At 45.5% G+C, this 14,878-nt stretch overlaps 1 protein-coding gene across 2 annotated transcripts in view; it reads right to left on the bottom strand.

Annotated features, from left to right (window-relative positions):
- The window catches only part of FGF13 (fibroblast growth factor 13), a 71,736-nt gene extending 60,537 nt beyond the window's left edge, over positions 1 to 11,199 (bottom strand). The window contains exons 1-2 of one of the 2 annotated variants that reach the window (XM_044911591.1): positions 11,187 to 11,199; positions 4,371 to 4,481 (exon numbers count right to left, since the gene is read on the bottom strand). In XM_044911591.1, coding sequence (XP_044767526.1) covers positions 4,371 to 4,481; positions 11,187 to 11,199 — 124 coding nt within the window. Of the gene's footprint in view, positions 1 to 4,370; positions 4,482 to 6,451; positions 6,657 to 11,186 lie in introns of those variants that run through there. The other variant, XM_044911590.1, reaches the window with a different exon arrangement.
- Between the last annotated feature and the right edge of the window lie 3,679 nt (positions 11,200 to 14,878).

Raw genomic sequence — 14,878 nt, 5'->3', positions numbered from 1 at the left:
AAAAGCTGTGCCCTTCTGTTATGTGAGGTAAAGGAAAGTAATTGCACAGATTGCAAGCCAGGATCTCATGCTATATTTGACAATGCAATGCATAGGAAAGGAGTCTGTCTCTTTGCTTATGTCATGTATATATCTCTTTCTGTTGATGATGCCTTGCTCACAGAGGTGCTCAACACACATTTGCAGATTGACAGAAATCTGTATGGTGAAAACATGATACGATCATATTTTTGGAATGCGATAGATCACAATCCCATTATATAAAAGTTCTTGTTTAAAAAAATCTGAGAGCTAAAAAATCAAACAAAAACTTCCATATGGGTTTGGCATAAAAGCCATACCACTGTGTACCACCAGACAACTAGAATACCAGCTTGTGTCTGAATCCTAGTTCAGTCATAGTCATAGAGGACAGGCAGTAATATATGAAATTCAGAACTGTTTCTAGAACCTCGTTTTTCACAACATTCAGAACCTCCTTAGTTCTCTTAATGCAGCTGGTAACAAGCAAAAAAAAAAAAAAGGTAAGAAAGAGAGAGAAAAAAAAGATTTGCTTTTCACCACGTGCCTCAACCACTCTGGTGTGGGTTTTAATGAGCAATAAAATGCTTGAATTCCGAACATCAGATAGCAGGAGGTGGAAGAGCAGCAAAATCCATCAGTAATCCATGCCCGGGATTATCTATTCCTGATTAATGGTATTAACTATACAGGAGAGCATGAATTTTTCACTATGTACCATAAATTTCTGTGACATGCCATTCAAAAACAAAAATCAGCACTCTTAACCAACTGAGCTACCCAGGTGCCCCGAAAAATCAGCACTCTAAAACAAAACAAAACAAAACTGAAGAAAGCAGGAAAAATAGCGGCTGGTCATCCTAGTTCAGTCTTGTCTTTTCTTTAGACATTCAAGATAGATCATAAACTAGGTTGGTTGAAAGTCTAAAGGGTCAGCCTTTCCAGATAAAAATGCAAAGAAATTTTATCAGGGGTAAGCTTGGGCAGAATCATTATTTTCCTATGTGCTTGTGTTTCTCTAAATCTGGAGTACTTCCTCCTGGACGTTATTTTAATTAGGATGAAAATATTCTAAATATGAGAAGAAAACAATTGATTTCACTTGTGTATCTAAAACACATTCATTAAATACCAAAAATCTCTTCTTTTATTTCCGTCAAAGTTTCGAATAAGCTTTTAATAAATAAAAGGACTTTTGTTTCTTGTTCTGTTGTGTCTATATAAAACCAATTAAACTCCTTCTACCTTGAAGGGACCATTTTCTCAGAGACATGCACAAGTTGGCACTTAATGTTTACTGGATATGACACTGAGGTCATCCTTCTTCATTAGTTGGGCTAAGGTCAATTTCTCAAAGGGACCAATTAATAGAAGTATATCTTACTGCAGACTGGGGAGACCGGACACACTGAACTAGTAACACTGCTGGAGATTTGAAGGGAAAGTTGCCTATTCTTTTAACATAGCCCTCATTGCACCCAAGATTATAATAAAACTGCTGCCACGAAATGTCTATCATCTTTTCCTTTTCAGGGGGAAATACATAATTTACAATGGCTGATTTGCTCATGATGAGATTTTATTGAACGGACATCTACCATTGTAATAAATCTATCAAAGGTCAGCTTAAATGCATAATATCAAATATATGTTTTTAGGAACAGATCTACCTGGGTAAATGTGAATGAATTTGTTTTATCATGATTGCGCTTACCACATCAGAATTAAAATATTGTCAAATCAATTTGAACTAAATGAAAAAAAATGATGAGAGGTACTAAAAATTCATAAAAACACAGTATCAGGAATACGTGTTAAGGAAATACTATATAAATGAAAGAGTTACAGTTGAAGAAAAAACAACTTGTATTCTTGTTCTACTCATTTAAAAGAATGAATGAATGCCAAGAAAATTGCTTGGCTTTAGAGGAAAAAAAAGAATAAATTTACATGGCTAGACTTCCATTGTAATGATGATCATTTTCTTTTTTTTAAAGTATTTTAATTCCTTTTCAAGATTTTATTTATTTGACAGAGAGAGACAGCGAGAGAGGGAACACAAGCAGGGGGAGTGGGAGAGGGAGAAGCAGGCTTCCTGCAGAGCAGGGAGCCCAATGTGGGGCTCGATCGCAGGACCCTGGGATCATGACCTGAGCCGAAGGCAGACGCTTAACGACTGAGCCACCCAGGCGCCCCGATGATCATTTTAATAATCATTTTAGTCATGAAACATTGTTTCATGCCGACTTATGTCCTACAATACCCTCAGTTGGGAAGATTAGCTAGTCCCCTGGCCTCTGGTCACATTTGGCATCTGGGGTAAAGTCAAGCCCCACAGGCTTGCTATTTCTTTTGAGGTACTTTTCATTCAAATGCTTCATGTTGTGGTAATACTTACCACCGTTGACTTACCTCTTATTATTTCATTCTGCCTAAACACAGATTCTGGTTATCAGGCTGCGCTCTTTCAAGGTCTTACAATATCATTAGTACACAGAAATGCCATTCATATCAGTCAGAGGTATAAGACAACCAAAGGCAGAAGCTATGAATATGTAGGAACTGAAGAGTAAAACCTACTACATGATTTAAAGCTCCCCTGTAGGAAACAAGAGTCTTGATTTATATATGTGTATTTGTGTGCTGTGCCTGTGTGTGTGTGTGTGTGTGTGTGTGTGTACCTTAAAATGACTGCATACCCTGTGATCTTGATACATTTGGCATATTGCTGTTTACAAAACAGAACCAATGCACTAACTTTTAAAAAGTTTTTCCTTTTCAGGAAACACATGTGAACACTAGACCCAAAATAATTTTTTCTCTGATTTTAATGTAGAGAAGATGTTAAAAATAGGGGAAAGTTGACTGGGTGGGGCTCATGAGCAGCTAATCATAAACTTCCTTTCAATAATGCCCAATGGATCCATTTTGCTGAGGCACTTCGAAAAACAGACCAGCTCCCAACCCCCCCAATTGCTTCCCTAGACACTGATTTGTACATATAATTTATCAGAATGTTTTATTGCTGATCATTATGTACTAATGTCTGTTATACGATTACAGTAAAACCCTCTAGTTACACTTGACTAATTTTCTTTCAAATAGAAGAGTATGCACAAAACAACACCTAGGGTATTCACTGTAGAACTTGAATATCACAACAGGAACACAGCATTTTGCAAAACAGCGAAGAATCATTCAGTATGGATGTTTTTCATCCTAGGTACCACCAGGGCTTTCTTCAAGGGTAATTAAAGGTGACTTCCTCTTGAGGTCATAGCTTGGCCATCAGCCCAGGAAGCATTATTAAAAGGTGAGAAACTTTTGACACTTAACACTGGGACCCCTGTCTATGGCTTCGCTGTCTACAGCTGACCATCTCTAAAAAGGCTGCTAGCCTTCTGATCGGCTTTCCTTGGCTGTTTTCTTAGCGGACGAAGGGGATGTTTCTGGGAAATTATCGAAGTCTGAGGAAGATGCAATATAAATTAGGGAAAATAGAGAATGAATTGTGAGAACTAGGTGTTTCAGCCTCATGGAACAGTGAATGGGTCTGCAGAAATCTGCCAATGGCAAGAAAACACCAATTATTAGGGAAGAGAGGGCTTCACTATTTGTGAGTTTGTTTCTATGACTTCAGATAAATAAAAGCATACGTGATAAAAAGGTTATGTAACATCTTATAATTACATAACTTCAATAATTAGAAATAAAATTGACTTTATTTTTGATGTGTTTCCTTTTTTAAGTTCACCATTATGGTCCCAACTTGGTCTTTACTTAAACCATGGTAAATAAATAAATAAATAAATAAAGCACTAAAAGAAATCCCTTCACCCACCTGTGGAGGTATCTCAATTGTTAAAATCTCAATTAGTCTCAGAGTTATCAGTGTGTGTGGAGCGGGGGGAGCAGAAGTGAAAGCTTGTAATGATGAATTCTCATGACACGAAACCACTCCTCTCTCTTGGGATGAGACCGGTTCTTAAGAGTAGAGATAACGTGCTATTTCAGGATTAGTGTGTGGGTGAGTAAATTTTCTGTGGGAAAAAAGTAATAAAATCCAAAGGACAGCCATAAATCTATCCAGATTACCATGGAGATGACATTTGGATGGTTCTTCAGATGGTGTCAACATTATTTGCTATAGTTCACTATTTTACATATTTTCACGTTCAACTTCCTTGAGGTTAACCTGCATCAACAGGATGGAAGTGTTGACTGTATTTTTTGCGTTCGGGTCAGAATTTCGCAAGGGTTGTTAATTAAAAAAAATAATAATAATAACAAAGAAAACACACAATGTCAACAACATGCTGGGAGATACTATTTATTCTGCAGTCACTTACTGTAAGTGCTGTCCTCGTCTTTTGTGCCATCAATGGTTCCATCTGCCTGTAGCTGCAAGTGGTAACCTTGTCGGCTGTATAGTTTGGTAACTATGCCCTTAAGCTGAGGCTCTGCAAAGAGAATGAGGACTTGGATCAGTCGGTAAGTTGAGCGTACATAGTTGAAAAGACTCAGAATTCCAAATTCTAATTTCATTTACAAACTTTAGTGTAAAAGGTCACACTACAACTTTAAAGAGTCCTCTGAAAGGAAACAGGCAAACAAACTCCCAAGTTTCAGAGGACATCTCCAAACTGAAGAAACCTTTGATTTCTACCTCGTAACACTGGGAAAGCCCTAAAGCTTCTGATGGCAGCTAGTTTCTGATAGCGGGTCCCCTGGCTTACAGAGTGGTACTCTATTTCACTGAGCATTCGGAACAGGTTGGCAAATGGCATATTCTGCCTTTTAACGATGTGCCACTTCTCATGTGGAAGGAGAAGGAGAAATACGAAGATAATTTAGAGTGGTTTGCCAACCAGGGACCAAAAACACACTAACAAAGACTTCTCTCAGAATTATCACTCTTTGAATAAATAGTCCCCTCTACTCTGAGAGTGTTGAAAATGCATAAATAGTCTGGAACCCCGTCAAAGGACTTGTATTTGGAAAACTGAGCTGTGATACAAAAAAAAAAGGGGGGAAGAGGAGAAAAAAAAACCCCAACCATTACCATACCCTATCGTGTTAATTATCCTCAGGGAAAAAGGGGTGCAAAAAGAGCGGGGTTTTTGTTGGTGCGGAGGAAAAGAAAATTAGTTTATACTTATTTTCAAATTTAGTATCAGAAATATGATTATCTAAAACATGGGTTCTCAATTACAATGATTTTCCAATTATGAATCACCACAGATTTAATAAAGTACCTAATTTACCAATAACAGCCATGTTATCCAAAATTTGCTTTTACTGACTACAGACACCTGCACCGAAATCATATGTATGTGATTATTCAGGCCACATAATCATGCTTTGCAACCGCTTCAGCCTTTTTAAAACAAGCCCAATGCACAGCAAATGCCTTGAAAACTTCGAGCAAGCAGGAAATGGATGTCTGCGTTTCCATTCCATAGTGTGTGGAACACATACACAGAGAAAGAACAAATTGATGAATAAGTCTGAAATTCTGTACCATTTATCTAGTTAAAAGTAAGAAAAGAGCGTAAAGGATTCATCTGATGAAGAACGGCCAAATAGGCTGCATGTTCGCCTGAAGCTCTACCTTGACGCAACCTGACACCTAGAGCTGTGTGAAATTTCCCCTGGCACGGGAATAGCGCGCTACTCTTCTCACGGAATAGGTTCCAAAGGACCTACAATCTGGCCATGAGTTTAAATTCTCTCTCCAATCCAGCATTTTAGTAGCAAGTAACCAGTTTCACCAGTCTAACCAGATTACTAAGCTCTTGGCTACAAGGTTCTAGGAATCCACTCCCCCCCGCAGCAAATATTTCAAGGGTGCACCACAAGTCAAGTCTGTCCCGATAAGCTTAAAAGTGATCAAAGAAACAGAATGCCTAGAGAGCCGAAGCCCAAGGCCCTTGGGGGGGTGGAAACTCGATCAGGGGAAGGGTGAGAGTTGCAGGGGTAAAGGCAAAGGAGGGTTTCCCGGGTTCGTTAGGGCGGGCAGCGGTGTCTGCCCAGCTCGGCGCCTGCAATTTCCACGCCACACACACACACACACACACACACACACACACACACACACACGGCGGCCACGTCTGGGTCACGCGTGCCAGAGCCCCCGGGCGTGCACACATGTGGCACGTCTGAAGCTGAGGGCGCCCCCCTCCCGGGCCGGGTCTGGCCCCCCGGCTCTGCGCCTGTCCCACGGCAGTTGCAATGCAGCAAGCCAGTTACCGTTACGAACGCGGCGAGAAAGCAATCGCTTCCCACGCACGCACCCCGGCTAGGTGGCCACATCCGCACCAGATGGGCCCCCGACAAACTCACCTACGCTTACACACACGCCCTCCAGCCCCCTCCACACTCGTAAAGTATGGGGGGGGGGACCCAAAGCCGGCCAAGCGCCCCTTCCAACCTGGTCTCCTTCTGCGCCTCTTCTTGGAGCCGAAGAGTTTGACCCGGGAAAAGACGTTTAACTTGTTTTTGTCGCAGCTGGTCTTGCCTTTGCTGGGGCTGCTGACACACTTGCAGGCGTTGGATTTCTCGCGCTCGCGGGCTTGTCTCTTCTGACGGATCAGCGAGCTGGCGATAGCCGCCGCCATGGCCACGACGCCCACCACCACCACTTCTTTGGCGGCCCCTCTCCGGCTTCGCCTTCGCCTCCGCCTCCCGCTCCTCCGCGGCGCGTCCGCTCGGTCTCGCGCCGCGGCCGCCCTCGTCTCCCTAGCCGGCGCTCGCCCGGGCTTCTCCGCGCTCGGCCGTCAGCCGAGGAGGGGGCTCAGCATGCCGTCCGGGCTCCTCGGGCGGTGGTCCGGCTCCCGCGCGGGCTGCGGGCTGCCTGGGTCCGAGCCGACGCCACAGCCCCGGGCCGGGATCGCGGCGAGACTGGCGGCGGAGGCAGCGCGGCGCGGCTGCGTGCGCTCGGCCCCTGCGCCCCGAGGACACTGTGCGAGTCCAAGTGGCTCGGGTCGGAGTTTCGCGGCACCCCCCGCCCTGTGCCGCGCGGAGGGGGCCGGAGCAAGGAGGCGGGCGGAGGGAGCGGCGCGGGCGGGAGAGAGGCCGCGAGCGCGGGCGGCGGGAGGGGAGGGGGGGAAGGAGGAAGCGCGCGGGGGGGTGGGGTGGGGAGCGCGCCCTCGCCCTGGCCCCTCCGAGCCTCCGACTAGTCCTTGCAACTTCGGGGCCTGATGATCAGGAAAAGTTGGCCCGTGCCAGCTGGCCGACGGGGATCAAACAGGTAACGGCCTCGCATCTTGGCGGTGGCGGCGGCGGCGGCAGCGGCGGCGGCGGCGGCGGCTGCTCTGGGCGCGGCACAGTCTCTGCATAGGAATCCAGTCGCCGCAGGCACCCTCCGGAAGAGCGCCGCGGCCTCCCCGAGGCCCCCCTCCCCCGGCGGCCCCTCCCTCCCGGAGCCCAGCCCGCTGGCTCCCGGCCGCCCCGCCCCCCGGAGGCCCCGGCGGGCCGCGCCGGCTCACACCTGAAGGGGCTCCGGCGCTGCCCCACCGCCCGAAGCTTCCTGCCCTCCTCTTCCAGAACGGAGCTTCGGGAGGAGGCAGGGATGGAGGGGCCCCGGGAGGAGGTAGTTGGGCCGGAGGAGCCGGGGGTTGCCTGGAGGGGGGGGTGGGGGGGGGGGGGCGGGGGGGCTGTTTGTTAGTGTTGGACTCCTAGCGGGCTGCACTGCCCGGGGCTGGCGCCCCTGGGAAGTTCGCCAGGCCCCTGCCCCAGTCGGCGACTCACACCAGCCCCCTCCCCCAAACACACACCCCCCGCCAGGCATTTCGCATGGCGACACTTGTAGCCCTTCGGGAAAGAGGCCACGGCTCGCAGACGGGTTCAGCCCTCGCGGCGGCGGCGGCAGGGGCACTGCAGAGCTGCGCCCGCACACCACGCTGCCCCCCAGTGGTTTTTGCTGACTTTTCATTACAGGCCAATATGTGCGGTCCGAACCCCGCTTTTCCTCTTGCCCCAAATCCTTGGTTTGGGTTTGGGATCCAAGCGGAGAGCTTGGGTGGTGTACAGAAAGCAGTATTTGGGAAATGCAGCGCCGAGCCGCGTTACTGAAGCCCTGGCCCATCTCCAAGCTCCTAACTTCTTTCTTTCTTTCTTTTTCCTGCTCCTCCAGATCTAGCAGCCTCTCTCGCTCCAATTCAGGAATCAAGTCTGGCTTTTTGCTCGACTCTCTCTATTCACAGGTTCTGTCCTTTCCCTGTTCTATATTTTAATCTGGAGAAGAAAGAGGAGTTTCAAGGTCAGGAATGCAACAAAGAGAATGATCCATCCACATCCCCATCTTCAAACGGACACTACTCTTTTACTATTTTACTTGATTTCTAACGCCAGAAAGGAAGCTGCCAAGAGTAGGGCTGCTGTCTTGGAGCTGCCACTACACTCTTTACTGGACCTCTCCCTCCCCCCTTTCCAGATCTTTTCCGAATTGCTATTGATGCAAACAAAACCAAATGCCGAGACCCCAGTCCTTCTTTTCTTGCCTGAGCTCCCAACTGGGAAACTGTCAGGCTTCTTGGCCCATCAGAGCTGTATCACCTGACCCTGCTGTAGATTTCCCTGCTCCACAGGGGAGGTTACTGCCACCTCCTTTCCACTTGTCCCCAGTCTTGAAATGTCTGTGGCCCTAGCAGAAGTGCTGATAGGGGTCTGCAAAGACAGGCTGGGGTGAAGGTTACAGGGACCGAGGTGGAGGGTTACAGGAGAGTCCTGCCTAATGGTCTGAAATTCCCTGCAGGTTAGTCGACTCCTCTGTGTTTTGGGCTTTCCCAAAAGCTCACGGAGGCCCGGGTGGAAGAGAGTTTCAGCACCTCAAGTCAATTCAAGTAACTACTTCTTTGGACATTAATTCATGAGGGAAAAACCCTGGTTGGCTCCCCCTGGACCTCGAATGCCTTGAAAATCGGGACTGCGTCTTGGTCACCACTCTATTCCCATCTCCTGGCACAGTTCCTGTTACATAGTTTGTGCTCCATCAACAGTTTGATGAAAATAATTGACGAGCCACTGGTTTACATTGCTTCTTAAGGGAAGGAGGATGTTTCCTGGCTCAGAATGTAAGGGGTTCAAATTCTAGTTACCATGAAGGGAAATAATCTCACCAAAAGAGGCCTCAGAAGAAGATCTGAGCAGGGCCAAATATTTGGGGTGTGGAATGGACCTTAAGAGGTTCCTACTCCCTCTCAGTGTGCTTTTACCTTCCACTGAGCACCTGGGCCTCTAACCCTCTGTGACCTGTCTGCCTATAGACCACAAGAATTCTCCTGTCTCCTCCCTTAATAGAACCCACAGAGGCCTGTGACTAGAGGGGGAATCATTCAGGGGAAAGGGGAAGGAAAGCCATTTTGACTTTGGGTCCAAAACATACTATGCAATTGGCTTAACCATTAATTACGCGGATATTTCTCCTCGTTTCCTGATTCCCATATGTATTTCACAGGTGCTTCTCAACTCCCGAGAAGAGTGAATTTAAGTCTCAAATTCTCAAAGGAGAACTGGGCCCAAACCCAGGAAGGCAGAAGGAAAGAAAGAACCAGAGCCCACCCTAGAGAAGCATATTTTGCCTTTCCTTTCTGTCTGACTGCCACCCCACCAGTAGTATGGAATCTGAGTGGGATAGTGAAGAACTTTCCTTTGACACTTATTTCCACAGTGCCTTTTTCTCCTGTCTTGCTTTGTTCCTACCCGTTTACACTGTACCCTGCTTAACCCCAGGGCTCCCAATTGCTCTGCGCTGGGTGGGTCCACTCACCTTTACTCCTCCCGGACGTCCTCTTCCCAGTGCACTGTCCACCAAGCTCTCTCCTTGATCATGTTCGGGAGGAAAGCACCCTTAGCTCCTTTCTCGGGCTCCACTCACACAGAGTTCTAACCTGGGTGACAGGAGGCTTGGTCTAATCCTGTCTCTGCCGCTAGTCAGCCGTGCGACCTTGGTTGGCGCTACAGTTTTCCCATCCTTAAAGTCATCCTTTAGACAATCTTAATGGCTTTCAAATTGTATTCTGCAGAGCCCTAAGAGTAGTTGGAGGGGATGTAAGTTCCTTCACCCATGTTTCAACGATAGCACCTCTGCATTCATCTATTTTATATACCGGGGCTCACTGTATGATTTTTTTTTTTTTTTAAAGATCTAGTCATTTATTAGAGAGAGAGAGAGAGAGAGCGCACACAGGCTGGGGGAGGGGCAGAGGGAGAGGAAGAGAATCTCAAGCAGACTCCCAGCTAATCGCGGAGCCCAAGGATTCATTCAGGGCTCCATCTCAGGACCCTGAGATCGTGACCTGAGCCGAAATCAAGAGTCGGACGCCCAACCGGCTGAGCCACCCAGGCACCCCTGTATGATTTCTTATGAAGAAAAATAATGAGAAAGATTCCACTGCTAAAACCAAAACGTTTGAAAATCTCTGGATGAGATGTTCCTTAAAGTCCTTCTGCCTCTGGAGCCTATGATTTTTTGGTATATGCCCCTGTCCCTGCTACCTCTTATTCTTTCCCTTCTCATACTCCCCCCCACCCCCTGCTTTCCCTTCTCACCATACCAGAATATAAACTCTAAATTGGATTCCAAAGAAAAATACCACAAGTCTCTTTGGCTCCATTCCTCACGGGTTCACTTAAGAACCAGGTTTTAGCGTTCTTTTCAGGGAGAGTTATGTGAGTTATCAGAGCATAGAATGCTGATCGTTTTCTGCCAATCTCTTTTGGCAGGCCTCAGATGAGCTGTAAAGAAGCTGAGGGGATCTGCTCTCAAGAGGCATCTCCAGGAGAGAGACAGAAACCCAAACAGATGTGACTGTGATGAGTAGAAATGAGAGAATTCAGGCAGCCTAATCAGGAGCAGTCTCAGTACCTCCTGAGCAGGAAAGAGTTGGCTGTCTGAAACTCTGAAAATGAGAGCTTTCAAACACCCATCCTTCGTGAAGATAAACATAATTGGAGCCACTTGCCAGTTATCTCTCCATCTTCACTTCAGCGGTCCCTCAGAACCTCTCAATGACCAGTTACCAGGTCAAGGACTGATGATGAGCTCAAAGGGAGGAAAGGGAGACAGGTTCAAGTGCACCAAGGTCAAGCAACACGGGGATCTCACCATTAACCGAGTAGGGCAGCAGAGGAGGTATTTAAGAGACCGGGCAGCAAGTACCAACCCTTCGTGTCCATCTAATTATGTCCAAAAGCTCAGAGAAATGACTGGATAGAAATACAAATGAGGAGATTAGAGAAAAGCCATTAGCAAAGGCTCTTGCCACTTAACTACAAGCAGGAAGAAAAATGCAATTTAAAGAAATCCTGTCAATGTCCCACTGGAATTCCAGGGACAGAAAGAGTGACTACTGGACCTGATACATTTATTAGCTGGCAAAGAGTCTCTCCTAGTCAGATCACTTGGGGGAATTATGCTTCAGAAACAAAGGTCTCCAGAAGCAATTTTCTAGAAATGGATTGGCTCTCCTGATTTGCATTGCACTAGGATGGTGGCTTGGTCTTCACTGTGCCCTCTCTCTGGGATCGTTCTCTAACAACTTCAGTTATAGAGTTTCCTAAAGCCACCTCTGGTTTATATTTAAAAGCAAATAAACAAACAAATAAAGTCAATGGGGAACACACTGATTAATTCTGATCTTTAAGAAAAATCCTATAACCCATATAAAAATTTTATTGTTCAGTCATAATTTATGAACATTAAAACCATAGAGCATCCTGATGGTATTAATCATATCTATGAATTCAGCTCTTTGCCATTTAATTAGCCATAGCAGCTGCAACATCAAGAGTTCAAGGCCTCTGATTACCTACTTGGTCATTTAATCAAGAAAACCTGGAGAGAAGTATTGGATTGCTGGGGTGGAGGTTTCTCCCTTGATCATAAAAACAGAACACAAGGAAATGAGCTTAAGTTTCAGTATGTGGGGATTTAAGTTTTGTACAAGGAAAACCTTTTTTTCAGTAAGGGCTGTTAAAAACCGTAATTGAGGGACGGCTGGGTGGCTCAGTGGGTTGAGTGTCTGGCTCTTGATTTCTGCTTGGGTTGTGATCTCAGGGTCGTGGGATTGAGCCCGGAATAGGGATCCATGCTCTGAGTGGAGTCTGCTTGTTCCTCTCCTCCACTCTCTGCTTCCCCACCTCCAGCTCGAGTGTGCATGCTCTCTCTCAAATAAATAAATAGATACAATCTTTAAAAAACATAATTGAATGCTGATTCTCCTATGGAAGTTTTATGAATACAACAGAAACGTTATCTATCTCAGCGGGTATGTGGGTTGATTCTTGTCAAGGCTCTCATTCTGTCATTCAGACCACACTACGATTAATACACACGTGAACTGCAACCAAGAAGTGGTCACTGGAAAAGGGGCAGCAACACCATTATTGAGAAAGTTCAAGGTCCTCTCTGATGGGGGCATGAGATAGTTAGTGCCTTTGTCTTTGGAAGATCATACTGGGTGAGCTTGGATCGTGTGGGTCAAGGCAGTCACAATCATTTTGTAAAGTTTGTTGTCCAAGGGGTAGGAAATACTTTGCAGATAATGGTAAATTCATTCTTAGCCAAATGAGTTGCCTCAGTGGTCACAGAGCATCCAGAGCCAACAAAAGCCCCGGCTTCTCTGAATTCTATTCGGTTTTCTTCAATAATATTCAAAGATTTTGAAGGAACGGTTGCTATTTTACAAACTGACTGGTGGCTAACAAACATAAATGAAGTGTTTCTATAATGAAACATTTATGGCAGACTAAAAATGTGCAAGACTCAGAGGCAAAATATCTGTAACACTGGGTTCATTTCTTGCCCAGTGAACTAAATAATCTAAATGAAAAGTTAGGGGAAAAAATGGTATGAGGATTTGAGGCAAAAGCAGACAATCAGTAATTTTTCTGGATCTAAGCTGTTTCAGGAAATAGGATTTCTGGAGGAAGGTGACCTAAACTCAAGATCTGAAGAAGGGAATGCAGTGTTTGCAAATGATCTAATGTTCAGTATTACTTAGCATATGGGGGCGGGATTCGCAACCAGCATAAGGAACTCTGGATTGATTTCTTATTTGCCAGTGGCGCTCTTTCCACCAATTTCCTATCAAAATTTGCCATTATTTATTTATTTATTTATTTATTTTATTTTTTATTTATTTTTTTTAAGATTTTATTTATTTGTGAGAGAGAGAATGAGAGACAGAGAGCGTGAGAGGGAGGAGGGTCAGAGGGAGAAGCAGACTCCCTGCCGAGCAGGGAGCCCGATGCGGGACTCGATCCCGGGACTCCAGGATCATGACCTGAGCCGAAGGCAGTCGCTTAACCAACTGAGCCACCCAGGTGCCCCAAAATTTGCCATTTTTTAAAGGGGCAGAGAGATAATGGGAAACTACTTCAGTGCTCTTTCAGGATTAGCAGTCCTAACGTATTTCTTCTTTTCAGACGCCGACCAGGCTTTGGGCAGGGAACCCAGCTGAGCATGGAAGAAATGGTATCCTCTAGATTTGAAGGAGGGGACGAAGGACAGGTCCGTGATTCATCTGAGAACTCTGCAGATGTCCTAGGCGGTCTCAAACTCCTCACTTTGCTTTCATTTTTTTTTTTTTTTTTGGCCAAAACTGGGGTTTTGAATGGAGAGAACAGTCAATAAATGCTGTGGTTATGATTGGACAAGCAACTTCAGTGCTGCTACACTATTTTCTTTAATCCTTCTAACAACCTGTAAGGTAGGTATTGCCATTTTACGGATGAGTAAAGTGAAGTCTAGCGAGACTGACTCTGGAATTTGGGTTCCTGAACAGTAGTGCCTGGATATGGCTATCTCTTGGCTTGGGTAACGGAAGAAGATGGAATATAGGATGACTTTCAATTCAGTTATGTGTTTTCCTTTTTTTTTTGAACAAAAGTGAATTTTGAAACAAACAATAGATATGATCTGTACACAGTTATTAGCCTAGTTGGTACACTTTGAACAATGACTTCTTAGAGTGACATTTTAAGAAAACATTGCTCCCTTTCTCACTAAAAGTAAATGACTATAAATCACTGCCTAATATCATTCTGGGTTTCTCATCCCAGGGAGCCCTTTAACACCAGGACCCGGTCCAAGTCAGGTAATCTGGGGTTTTGGAGTGCGAGGAGGCCCAAAGGACACTTTGGACTTTATCTGCATCACTCCTTAGCAGAGGCAGGAAGTTAAGCACTCCAACTCTCTCCGTTCTTTTCATACCCGGAAAACTGGCTTTCCACACCATAAGCTTTTTCGTGCCATCTGCTTTCAGCTACGGGAAGCCTGAGTTCAGCCAAATGAGAGAAAAATATTGCACACAGTGTATTCTGTGGCATGGTCTGAAGCCCAGCACTATGCTTTTGAACTCAAGGGTTTCTCCGGTATCCACTCGGACCGAATCGTTCTGGCTTGTCCCTTCTGACAAACAGCTATAAGTATAATCAACAGATTGAAATTGTTAAGTAACTTCTCCCCCCAACACTGAAGACCTCGAGCAATTTGAGAACCTGATTTCGTAACAGGGACCTTGATGCTCAATTAACAATCTCATTTTAGCAAAGAGATGTGAGGCAAGAGAAGCAAATGAGTTTGTTGGAGGCTACACTGTTCACTCATTCATTCAAAATTTACTGAGAACTCTTTGCCATGTACTGAGTTACACCCTAAAGGATGCAAAGGTACTTAGGAGCTATACTTTATTTATTGAGCACTACCTATATCCCCGGCACTAAGTACTTTATCCTGCTTTACTCACTTAATACAACAACCTTATGAACTTATCCCCATTCTACAGATGAAGAAGATGAAGCAAAGAGAGGTTAGTTCATTCAGGTAGGAAGTCATAGAGCTAAGTGGACTCAA

Source organism: Neomonachus schauinslandi, chromosome X (genome assembly GCF_002201575.2).
Source record: "Neomonachus schauinslandi chromosome X, ASM220157v2, whole genome shotgun sequence".
NCBI classification, from domain to species: Eukaryota; Metazoa; Chordata; class Mammalia; order Carnivora; family Phocidae; genus Neomonachus; species Neomonachus schauinslandi.
This window is presented reverse-complemented; position numbering and strand designations above follow the sequence as displayed.